At 40.6% G+C, this 12,399-nt stretch overlaps 2 protein-coding genes across 2 annotated transcripts; both read left to right on the forward strand.

The window, feature by feature from the left end:
• The first annotated feature begins 978 nt into the window (after positions 1-978).
• On the forward strand, positions 979-2,242 carry LOC4348121 (proline-rich protein 4). Its single transcript, XM_015759082.3, has 2 exons — positions 979-1,282; positions 1,431-2,242. Exons 1-2 carry the CDS (start codon positions 1,129-1,131, stop codon positions 1,964-1,966), a joined length of 690 nt encoding a protein of 229 aa, XP_015614568.1. The 5' UTR covers positions 979-1,128; the 3' UTR covers positions 1,967-2,242.
• Positions 2,243-4,819: 2,577 nt separating this feature from the next.
• LOC4348122 (proline-rich protein 4) lies at positions 4,820-6,284 on the forward strand. The gene is made up of 2 exons (XM_015759080.3): positions 4,820-5,111; positions 5,464-6,284. The coding sequence occupies exons 1-2, from the start codon at positions 4,829-4,831 to the stop codon at positions 5,997-5,999; spliced, it is 819 nt and encodes a 272-aa protein (XP_015614566.1). The 5' UTR covers positions 4,820-4,828; the 3' UTR covers positions 6,000-6,284.
• The last annotated feature ends 6,115 nt before the right edge of the window (positions 6,285-12,399 follow it).

A 12,399-nucleotide genomic window follows, 5' to 3' on the forward strand; every position in this document is an offset into this window, starting at 1 on the left:
CATTTAGAAAGCACAACCACACTATTATTACAACCACATGCAAAAAATTACAAAATGATAAAAGGGACCTAACAAAGCTAGAATAACTCAAACACTAAACATCCTATTATTGGACGGCCAACAATTATTTAAGATAAAAAAAGTGCACCTTTATGATGGTTGTATTACCACTATCAGTATTATCACTAGTAGATCGAAGTGAGATCTCAAACCTTGATTTATCATTACTACAATTAATAAAAAAATTCTAGTACCAATAGTGGCAGTAGTATAAATAGATACGAGAACCATTAAATTAAAAAAGATGAAAGGCCTATATTGATCTGTACTAAGAGTAAGACTATTGTAAAACATCTCGCTGTCTAGCTTCAAGGCTCACACCAATTATCATATGCTGCAACTTTCTCAAGCTGAAGAATAACGTTTTCCTCACACCAATTATCATATGCTGCAACTTTCTCAAGCCGAAGAACAACGTTTTCCTTCGGGAGGGCATAAAATCGCTTTCTTTCTATAGGGAGGACGAACATAAAGACGATTCAAGTAAGGGCCGAGAGCCTACATATCACTGAGATGGGCCAAGGAAGAAAAAGCACCTACTGTTCGTTAATTGAAATTTTCTTTGCTCGGTACGTCCACTTGTATTTCGCTGATGGTTTTTGGCTGTCAAGGCTAGTTGAGTTCATGGTAGTGCAAGTCACGCGCACTTTACAAGGACGAAAAAAAGATGCTATCACATTACTCCTAATTAATCACAATGCATTCATGTGGACACCGCATAGAAAGGTGTATGCATCCTGCGTATAGGTACCAACCGGCTGAAGAACCGCGTCGTACCTAGGCAACGTCGTGATCGAATGTGACAAGGATCCAGATTGGACGTACGTGATCAAAATCATTCAGTTTGGACGGCCTTAATTCGTAGCATCTGCAAATTCGGCGCCAACTTACAGCCGCTTTGCTGATCATCGACCGATCGATCGGTCGAGCTGTATTCAACTATTGATCGATCATCGATGATGATCGATGAGCACGAGAGGCTAAGCCTATATAAATCGCGCGTTACCTGTCTTTCTCTTCATCCATTCAGAGTTAGCAAGCTCTTCTAATTCATATATAGAACTCAGAATGGCAGGTGCTCCTCGAGGACTAGTTCTCCTCGGCGTTTGCGCCGTCCTGATGGTGCTCGCCGTCAGTGGCGAAGCGGCGTCGGTCGTCATCGGCACGGCCAAGTGCGCCGACTGCACCCGGAAGAACATGAAAGCCGAGGATGCTTTCAAGAGTATGTAGCAGTTTACCTTACATGCAGCTTAGCTACGTTATACTTCCTCCGTTCCCAAATAATTTTATTTTTCACACGTTCCACACATACCAATGCAAAACAAAAGAAAACTAGAATTCTAAAATCATTTGTGGATTTCTTTGTGCAGATCTCCAGGTGGCGATCAAGTGCAAGAACGGCAATGGCGAGTACGAGAGCAAGGCCGCTGGAAAGCTTGACGGCTCCGGCGCTTTCAGCGTCCCTCTCGACACCGACCTTCACAGCTCTGACTGCATTGCCCAGCTCCACAGCGCAACCAACGAGCCATGCCCCGGGCAAGAGCCATCCAAGATCGTGCCATTGTCGGAGGGCACCTTTGTCACCGTCGCTGGCAAGACCAGCTATCCGTCGGCTTTGTGTGCGTCGGCGACCATCTGCGGCCCCATCAAGAAGAAGATCATCGACCACTTCCATAAGAAGCCGGTGCCACCGAAGCCGGATCCCAAGCCAGAGCCGCCCAAGCCGAAGCCAGAGCCAGAGCACCCCATCCTCGACCACTTCCACAAGAAGGAGAAGGACTTCTTTGACCACTTCCACAAGAAGCCCGTACCACCCAAGCCTGAGCCAAAGTCGGAACCCAAGCCACAGCCCAAGCCACAGCCAGCGCCTGAGTACCACAACCCTAGCCCACCAGCGAAGCACTAAACATTATCTACGTTTGGTCTTGTATGATTTCGTGCCATATCAGTGTGTCCGCAGAATAACGCTTTCTACCCCCGTGTGAGATTATACATTGAAATATAATGTACTTGCTAGCTTTCATCCGCAGGAGTTTTTTTTTTAAAGTGTGACCGGGTTCATTTATTGGATATCGCATGCATATTAGCAGGGCACGATGTGTACTGTAATATCTGCCTGTTGTTTTTATTTCTCTACCTAAATGAAGTTAACCACAAAGGACAAACATAAATTCACATGAAATATTGACTCTGGATTCGCTGTGCACGTTTATGAATTTATTGGCCATCTAGCGAGAATAAGCAGTGCGAGTGTGCTGTCCTTGATCTCCAGCCTTAAATGGGGAAAGCATTGATTCAAACGTACTAGCCTACCTGTAAATTAAAGTGGCGTGCATGGAATTTAAATATATTTTAAATTAATTATATGCTCATGCATTAATTATAGCTAGAAAAATGGGCCAAAATCAATTGTTAATAAGTGAAAATTATTGCAGTTCGATCGGGAAAAAATTTAAAAACTGGGTGATTTGATGATTTTTCACTCTTTTGATTGGGAATTTGAAGATCGATTTACCATAACACATCATTGACTCAAAGGGTCATATGTGCCATCAAATTTGCCGAAACAGTTCTCTCATATGATGGGGGATCACTATCATACATACTAGACGACATTCTATGTTTTACTACACGATATATAGATGAATACCAAATGAATATATGTTAAATATTATAAAAATGATAAATAGATTTGGTTTGAGTTGAAATAATGGGAGAAATGATAATTTAGCGAGCTTGTATATATGCTGAGGTTTAGAATGTAATGAATTTTAGCATACTTGCAAGTTGAGTTTTATGTGTTTAATGGGACACTATGGTATGCTTAGTATGCTTCCTTGTTAAGCTTTAGTTGCTTTCTTGCTTAGTGGGTTGTAACTATATACAGAAGGTATATATGTCTGTGAAGTTGAAGGCACACTTCGATTTCAATTGGAAGATGACACATTGACAAACAGGCAACATTACAGTGCAGAAAAAAAAATCAAATTAACTTCAATATGTGAATTTTGCAATTTATGAATGTCTTATCTTCCAAACGAAAAATAAAGTACATATGTATTGAATTTACTTCTTTAGTTGTATGATAGGATCTCGTCTACACCTGGGAATTTTTGTGAATCGTTTCAAAAGGCTGCCCAGAGTCTATGAAGTAGCTAATTAATTTCCACGATTTCACACAACCAGTGGTTTAATTCACCTGATATTGCCCAAATTAATAACATCAATTAGGATCCTTCAAATTAAAATAAATATATATACCTGCTGTCAAGGAAAGCCTATTCATTAATTCTTTTGGTTTAAATATTTAGTATATGTTGGAAATTTTCTATCTTTTAAGAACTAAGACTAGATAACAAGAATTAAAAAAAGGCAAAATTGGTTATATAGTATCGAAAGTTCACGTTTTTGGTTTTATAGCACTGAAAGATACCGGTTCACTTTAATAGCACCTAAAGTTCACCCTGTTCCTATTTTTAACACTTTCGTCAATCCTCGATCGTTTTCCGTCCGCCTTGATCGCTATTGACCCAGTCACGCACGCGATATGACGTTTCTACCCCTCATAGGCTGGGTCAATAGCGATCAAGGCAGACGGAAAACGATCGAGAATTGACGGAAGTGTTAAAAATGGGAATGTGGTGAACTTTAGGTGCTATTAAAATAAACCGATATCACTCGGTGCTATTAAAGTAAACCGATATCATTCGGTGCTATAAAACAAAAAAACGTGAACTTTTGATGCTATCTAACCAATTTTGCCAAAAAAATTGACAAACATGCATAGTACAACACATTTAATTTGTTTCGGCTCATAATATGGTCTGGTTGTCATATTTTAGTAAAAAAAGAAAAGGAAACCCATATGCACAATGGTACAATGCTTATATTTGCCAATTATAGTGATATTCATCTCTAAATATTTATAACAGAACCAACAAAAATTAACATTCATAGATGAGAAATGGCCATAGGCCTCAAAAGTATAGAAGTTATTTTTTAAAATCAATTAGCTGATGAGGGAATATAAGCCTACGGGCATTTCTCATCTATGAATGTTAATTTCTATTGGATCTGTAATAAGTAATTACATATTGTTTTTTTACAATCTCATACTTCGTATACCCAATCAATATATATAAGTTGTAATCTAGATTCTGATCGACCGCACAATCAAAGAAGAATTTTCTCTGTCCTCTTTTTTTTTTCCATGTCTCCTTCTGCCAAAAACCCCTTAATTATGTTTCCTGCTTTGTCAATTAATCTCAAATGTTCAAAATCTTTATCTGTCAGTACTTTGTGCTGCACATATGTACTAAGTGCATATATACATGCAGACAATAAATTACCTTTAAATTTGCATGTGTTAAGCGATCATATATTCAAAGGATCCAATCCAATAACAATCCAATGCATTTGCAAAGTATATACTGCAGATACGATGTACGGCTCATTGTAGTACTCCTGATCAATTAATCATCTCTCAGACTCAGTTTACAAGAAGTTAATTAAGACGCAGTGCGATTATTGTACTTATTGCTGTTAAGATTTCACATGCATGCATAAATAAAGCGGTGCGTGGATCCTACGTATACCAACCGATGGATAGATCATTATTTTCTCGTAGCTGGGCTGCAGAGAGGATTGGACGTACGTGATCAAATCATTCAGTTTGGACGGCCTTAATTCGCCCATCTGCAAATTCGGCGCCAAATTGGCCCTTTTTGCTCATAGCTAGCTGGTCGATCCATCGATTGATGGATCAATAATGCAAGCAAGCTGTGTTTGTATTCATCGATGCCTATATAAACCGCGCGTTTGCCTCACCTTTCACTTCATCCATCTCTACACATCAGCAATATTTAGCTACACAGAGCTAGCTAGGATTAGCTCAGCAATGGCAGGTGCTCCTCGAGGACTAGTTCTCCTCGGCGTTTGTGCCGTCTTGATGGCGGTCGCCGTCGGCGGTGAGGCGGCGTCGGTTGTCGTCGGCACGGCCAAGTGCGCCGACTGCACCCGGAAGAACATGAAAGCTGAGGATGCTTTCAAGAGTACGTATTCCCTATGTAGTTTCGTATTATAAGTCGTTTTGATTTTTTTAAAAGTTAAATTTCTTTAAGTTCATAGAAAAATAGTAGCATTTTCAACCTAAAACAAACATATTATTAAAAACTTTATCAAAATATATTTAATATTGGATTTAATGAAGCTAATTTAATGTCTTAGATATTGCTATTTTATCTATAAATTTAGTCAAACTTAAAAAAAATAATTTCAAAGCGAATTATAATATGAAAAAGAAATAGTAATATTTCACAATGCATGATGCAAACTGCATCATCTAGAGAAAGATACAGCTGGTTACAAGTGATTCACAATACTATTTGGAATTTTACTATGCAGACCTCCAAGTGGCGATCAAGTGCAAGAACACCAACGGTGAGTACGAGAGCAAGGCTGCCGGAAAGCTCGATGGCACCGGCGCTTTCAGCGTCCCCCTCGACGCCGACCTTGACAGCTCCGACTGCATCGCTCAGCTCCACAGCGCCAACAACGAGCCATGCCCTGGTCAGGAGCCATCCAAGATCGTGCCAATGTCGGAGGGCACCTTTGTCGCCATTGCCGGCAAGACACACTACCCATCAGCGTTGTGCGCGTCAGCGACCATCTGCGGTCCCATCAAGAAGAAGATCATAGACCACTTCCACAAGAAGCCGGTGCCACCCAAGCCGGAGCCGAAGCCGGAGCCACCCAAGCCGAAGCCTGAGCCGGAACACCCCTTCCTCGACCATATCCACAAGAAGGAGAAGCACTTCTTCGACCACTTCCACAAGAAGCCAGTGCCACCTAAGCCAGAGCCGAAGCCAGAGCCCAAGCCAGAGCCCAAGCCGCAGCCTGCGCCGGAGTACCACAACCCGAGCCCTCCGGCAAAGAACTGATGAATATGATCCGCACTGGACGTTTGATCATGCCGTCCTGCCCCCTGTCAGATTGTCTGCATAATAACAGTTTGAGATCGAAGTCATGCATTAGCTTTCATCGACAGGAGTTTTAATTTGTACTTGTATCTATTTCTTCTCTATCAAATGCAGTTATATATGGTAAGATAATTTATTTATATTTAATCAGTACTGTTGTGGCGGACTATTCACTGTATCAGCCAAAGCCATTGGATCGTAAGAGGTTAGCATTGGTTAAAGAAAAAGTTATTTTTATCTGACAAACTAGTCCCAATGACGGAATTTTCCTGATGTTGATACGTCACGAATAATTTTCGAGACGTTTTTTTGCTTTATCCTAGTGATTTTTGGCCATCATAAGTAATCTAGTTGCTGGTAGTATCTTTTAATTCTTAGAATGTGCTTGGTTGCGGCTTACAAAACGTGCTACGTGCCCAAAAGCAACCAAAATAATTTGGTGCTTAATTAACTTTTATTTATAAGCTATGGCTGAAACATAGAGAATGATAAAAAAACATGTATACTAATATAAATTGAATTTTTTTAAATTGAGAGTTAAACTGATGAGTTGCCAAGTACATACTTCAATCATATTATTACCCTTATAACTATTTGACTAACAAGTCTTGCCTGTCTGTCGTACCCCCCATTGGTTTCCCCCTCAGTTCAGTTTTAAGAGCGAACCAACCTAAGATGAATAATTCATGAAATATATGTACAGTACGCGCACCTATGGATTTTCCTAGACTAGTATCTCTTATATAAGTTCTTTTTAATAATTTTTTAGTTTTAGTTAAAATGAATGAAAAACAAAATCATCTAATCCAGAAAATGTAACCAAAAAATTGAACAGCAAAAAAATCCCCCATGCTAGTTATTGTCCTATAATTTGGAATTTGTCAAGAGTTTTATGTCTTACACATTGATCTCCAGTCAGTTATACATGCATCCTGATTTCATGAACATTTCTAGTTCAACTGTTTAACAGTGACATGCATGGCTACCAGCAGTAGACATATGCATATGAAATAGTAGAACAAATTCCACAGTAAGACCTTTCACATTTTTTTAATAACTCTGGTATGGCCAGTTGACATTAACTTCTTCCACAATTTGGCAACTTTTTGTCAACTCTGGTGATTGATGCATTCACCGAGGTGGCCAAGATCTCATTCTTCTGGCATTCTGACATCCATTTCAATGCTGTCCACACTTGCTATCCACAAGTACTGGTTCACCTCCCTAGCTAGCCATCTCTAATACCCTCACCACCCCCCCCCCCACCCCCCCCCCCCAAAATCAACCAGGCATCAAGTTGATCTTCTACATGACTTCCCTATCTACTCCCATGCCAATCCCATCGCATCAAGAATTCAAGGTGACAGTAAAGTACTTCCTATTATAATCACAGACAAATTAACTCAGACAATCCATACACTGCTCAGCCTAAAAAAGACCAGATACAGGAGTGACCACAGTCAACAGTGAAACTCTGGAATCTGAACTATAGTTAATTAATTGGGACTATTCAACCAATTCAATTCTCACCTGTCAGATTTTTCACTGGACAAATAAAAATGACCCTACCAAATAGCAATTGGGATATTAGAAAAATGGGCCCAACTGATAGTGGCTTGTACAGCAAAAATTTATTAAATTTTCATGCTGTGCCTGGTTGGATTTCTGCTGACATCGCTTCCTAAATGAATTGCTAGTATCAGTAGTACCAAATCAATCTGAATTAACTGCTAGTCACCAGTACAAAAAGGTTTTTTTCTAGACGGCCCAAAACCTAATCTCGTATGCGGAAGGTCGGCCTGTCTGCCGCAAATGATTTGAAAAAAAATCTGATTTATACGTATGGGATGTGCACCTGCACGCGAAAATCCAATTTTCGCGTGCGGATGCTTATGTCGTTCACAAGTAAAATAAAAATAAAAAAATTAAAATAAAAATAAACATAACCCTAGAATCTAGGCGGCGTGGCGCGGATCCGGCCATCGGGCGCCTGTGGATCGAGCCATTGCGGGGCCGGCTCCCGCGAATCCGGCTGTCGTGGGGCTGGCAGAGGTGGATCCGTCCACCGTCGTCCACCGAGCCGCTTGCCCCCGCGCCCTAGGTGTCATTCGCCACTGTCGTGTGCCGCGCTAGCTGCCGCCTGAGCGCTCAAGGAAGCCGGAGCCATCCGCCGTCCACCGCAGGCCGTCGCGGGGCCGATGCCCGCGGATCCGTCTGTTGAGGGCCCGGTGGCAGCGGATCCGGTAGTCGCGGGGCCCGCGGAGGCGGATCCGTCCACGCCGTCCGCCAAGGTGCCATCCGTCACCACTGTGCGCTGCGCCCGCTAGCGCCCGCCGCCACCACCATGCGCCGCTAACACCGCCGCCGCTTGCCAGTGAGTTAGAGAGGAGAGGAGGTGAGAGTGAGAAGAGAGGAGAGTATAAGGTTGAAATAATGAGGAGAGGAAGTGAGAAAGGATAGGGATGAAAAATTTTGAAGTGTTGAGGAGAGAAATGAGGAGGTAACTCAGACTTTGGGCGGATCCTTAAGAGGCTGTATGTGAAAATCGATTTTCGTATGTTGTTGCATAAGAGGCCCCTTAAGTTGTATTGACTGCTATGTGTCTACGGGAGTTATTTTAAAGATGGCAATCTATTTCATGGATTGATAGTCTTACTCAATATTTCTTATACTTCCTAGATTTTTATATCTAGCTCGTGGGTGTGTTTCGACTGATAGGTGCTCTCATTACGGTTCTATCTTGATTCAGTTCACTGAGTTTAATTAATGAAGCTTTCATTATCTAAAAATGTCTAGAAGCATTATCTACCGTATAATTGTTAGGGATAATGACGTTCAAAAACATAAAGACAACATCTAACTTTACATGATGATATAGTGGTAACTGTTCAATACTTGCTGCACCTAGAGAGAGAGAGAGAGTGACAGTACAGATGTATCCATGTAACCAATAATCTAGCTACTTCTGCAGGAACCAACCAAGAATTGCTGCGTATTGGCAGCTTGCAATGAATGTCACTCAATCAAGCATGCAGCAGGAGGGTTGCTATCACCTTTCCATTGCATTGCCTTAATCAGATTAATATTGTGCAGAAATTAAGCAAAACCACATGCAGCCTCGTGTTAGGTGAATTTGGCGCCGAACGGATTGATGAAACAGCCAAACCTCCTCGAGCTCAACTAATTATATACCCGATTTTAGGCTAATGTTTACTCTTAATTAAGCAATGAACCTAGATGTAAGAAATTACGCGTGTTCACTCTTAGAATTTTATATGATAATAGTAGAAATAACAAGATATGTAGATAGGTAGACAACATAACTTCATATGCTTCATTTATATAAATTTTATCTTTGATCGACTATTAAAAAAAAGCTACAAACAATTAATATGGTGATGTTTGATTTAAAAAAAATGTTAAAAATATAGTCATAATTCGACATATTTTAATAAAAAAACATGACAGTAAACATGACATGTGAATGAAATGATGATCCAATGTAGTGCTAAACATTAATATGTAATAGTAATAGCTAGCATCATGCATGTAGTAACATGTTTAGCAATAAACTGAATAGAGCATTATATTTGAAGACCGCTCCAGATTTCAGATGAGTCATTGTTGATGTGTTGCCTCTGTTGTCGTCGCTGTTCTCTCCTCTACCTCTGTTGCTAATGTTCCCTTCTCCACTGGCATCGTTCTTAGTACTGATCGACATGATCCAAGTTATCTATGTAGAGGAAAGAGAACGTGACGTATAGGATGCAAAGCCAAGAGCAGTAGCGTGAAAAAGTGCTCCCTAAAAACTTGATTGTCCGTCTACCTATCCAGGTACTCAGGTGGACAGAGTTCTGGAGGCGTGTCCCAAGTACCCGTGCACGTAGGCTGCATAGAAACAGAAGAATAGAGTGTGTCGTCTCACGGAGAACTAGAGGAGAGATCTGCCTATACTTGGAGGATAACGAGAGAGAGGGAGACGTTATGGGAGGGATTAATTTCGATTGAGTGCTCCGCCCATTACAACAGAACAAGTCTCCGTCAGTTATGTTTTTACACATAAAAATGAAACATCCTGAAGGAATGCAGCCGTTGTCGCCTCGCTCTCTTGCTCGCACACTCTCCTCGGCCTCCTCCACAGCCATGGCCTCCCCCGGCTCGGCGTGACTGCACGCACGCGTGTGCAGTCCCACCACCATATCAACTGCTAAATATGTGCTCTCAGTTAACAGCCAATTTAAGATGAGGTCTTTTTCCATTGGTTTCCAAGGTAGTATTAATTAATCCCATAGCATTAATTGTTGGCCTTTGGAATTACTAGGTTTAATTTTAGGCCGATATCATTTAATTCTAACAATTCCCACCGAATTTTAAGGCTCATAGAAAATGTTCTCAGCTTTGTTTTTGTTTGTTATACCAGTGTTTTGGTTGAGACTGTTAACTTGAACTTTCACCCAGAAAAAGAACTACACCTGACCACAACTGATTAATGGATTATGTCTTGAATTATCAGTCTTGTTCAGTCAGGCTTTACTCAATTCCTTAACTGATACTAGGCTGGCATTAGCATCCCCTCTATTTGGAGCATTTAAGTCATACTATTGGCTTTTCCATAAGTATCTAGAGATCAGCCAAATTTTATAGGCTGTGATTAGCAGTCGGACTCATATTGGTGTGTTCCTTCTAAGATGTTTTATAGGCCAACATCTCTACTTTAAGAAAAATCACTCAATCACATTAATGTATCTCCAACTTGCCATACAGACCAGGAGAGAACTACATCAAAGAAAGAAGCCTTTTTAAGGTCTCTTCTCCCAGCTACCTAATAGGATGTTTCGCCACCCTAATTTACCAGATCTTTGATCACATAGGACAGGTTACCACTATTGTGTAGCTCAAGTATGTCTCAAGCCCATCTCACTCGATGCATTGTCTGTCACAAACCCGTATGGCTGGTCCATATAGCTCACCTCCTCCAACTCCCCATTAAGAAAAGTTGTTTCAACGTCCATCTGATGAACGATAAGACCATAAGAGGCTACCAGAACAAATAATACTCAAATTGTGGTCAAGCGAGCAACTGATGAATAAGTGCCGAAAAAAATCATTGCCTTATTTTTGGGTATAACCCTTGGCCATAAGTCCTGCCTTATACTTTTCAATTGTACCATCAGGCCTAAACTATTTTCTTGAGAACTCATTTGTATCCTATAGGTTTGCAGTCGTATGGACACTCGACAACTTCGCAAGTACCATTAGACGTAATTGAGTCCATCTCACTGCATAGCGCTTCCTTCCAATAGTCAGCATCAGGAGATGAATATACCGAGATGAATATACCTCTTCTATGGTTCTTGGAGTATCATCCACAAGGTATACAATGTATTCATCATCAAAAGACTTTGCAGTCCTTTATCTCTTACTCTTTCGAGTAGCTATAGTGTTATCCTCCTCAAGATTTTTCCACAGGCGTTGTTCATCGTGTTCTATCGGCACAAAAGACTCGGGGATAAAATAAGTTCTTGACTAGAAGTGCTAGGTACATATTTCTAGGAAATCCATTCTAAAAAATTGTAGCATCTCTAGGCTCAAGAATTGTACCAACAATCATATCAGGTATTCCAGAATTTACAATTAAGAATCTTTATCCCACGCTGTGGATAGCATAACTAAGGAATACACAATTTATGGTTTTTGGTCCAAGTTTGTGCCTTTTGACTATAGGCGCATTGACCTTAGCCAAACATTCCCATGTGCGCAAGTATGAGAGATTCGACATTTTCCTTTCCAGTTCCTCGAACGGTGTTACTTCTTTATTCTTAGTAGGAATTTATTCAGCACATGACACACGGTCAATATAGCCTCACCCCACCATTCCTTGGAAAGCCCTGCAATGTCTAACATGTCATTCACCAAACTCAGTTAGAGTGTGATTCTTTCTTTCGGCAAACCCGTTTGACTAGGAAAAAAAGGGAGTCGTTCTCTCATGAATAATTTTAGACTCTTCATAGAAAGAAGTAAATTTATTTGAAAAATACTCTCCACCTCGATCAGACCTCAACCGTTTAACTTTTCTTTCAAGTTGGTTTTCTACCTCAGCCTTATACATTTTCACGTAATGCAATGCATCATCTTTTGCAAAATCTAATGCAATTATCTATAAGTGTCATGAAGTATTTCTTTTTCCCCTTTAGTCAACACACCATACATTTCGCACAAATCAGAATGACCAATTTCTAGCAGTGCCAAATTTCTTGTCTCTGATGCCTTGTAAGGCTAAGTATGGCATTTGGAACCTTTTACCAAAGTGAATTTCGGAATTAATTAACTCATTGTAGCTAAGCACAACATGCAACTAAAA

This window comes from Oryza sativa, chromosome 10, assembly GCF_034140825.1.
Source record: "Oryza sativa Japonica Group chromosome 10, ASM3414082v1".
Classification (NCBI taxonomy): Eukaryota; Viridiplantae; Streptophyta; class Magnoliopsida; order Poales; family Poaceae; genus Oryza; species Oryza sativa.

What these genes read in the sequence shown, in the direction of transcription:
- LOC4348121 (XM_015759082.3), top strand. Translation starts at nt 1,129, where the DNA reads ATGGCAGGTGCTCCTCGAGGACTAGTTCTCCTCGGCGTTTGCGCCGTC. An exon ending in AGCCGAGGATGCTTTCAAGA is followed by an intron (nt 1,283 to 1,430) that starts GTATGTAGCAGT and finishes TTCTTTGTGCAG; the next exon opens with ATCTCCAGGTGGCGATCAAG.
- LOC4348122 (XM_015759080.3), top strand. Translation starts at nt 4,829, where the DNA reads ATGCAAGCAAGCTGTGTTTGTATTCATCGATGCCTATATAAACCGCGC. An exon ending in AGCTGAGGATGCTTTCAAGA is followed by an intron (nt 5,112 to 5,463) that starts GTACGTATTCCC and finishes TTTACTATGCAG; the next exon opens with ACCTCCAAGTGGCGATCAAG.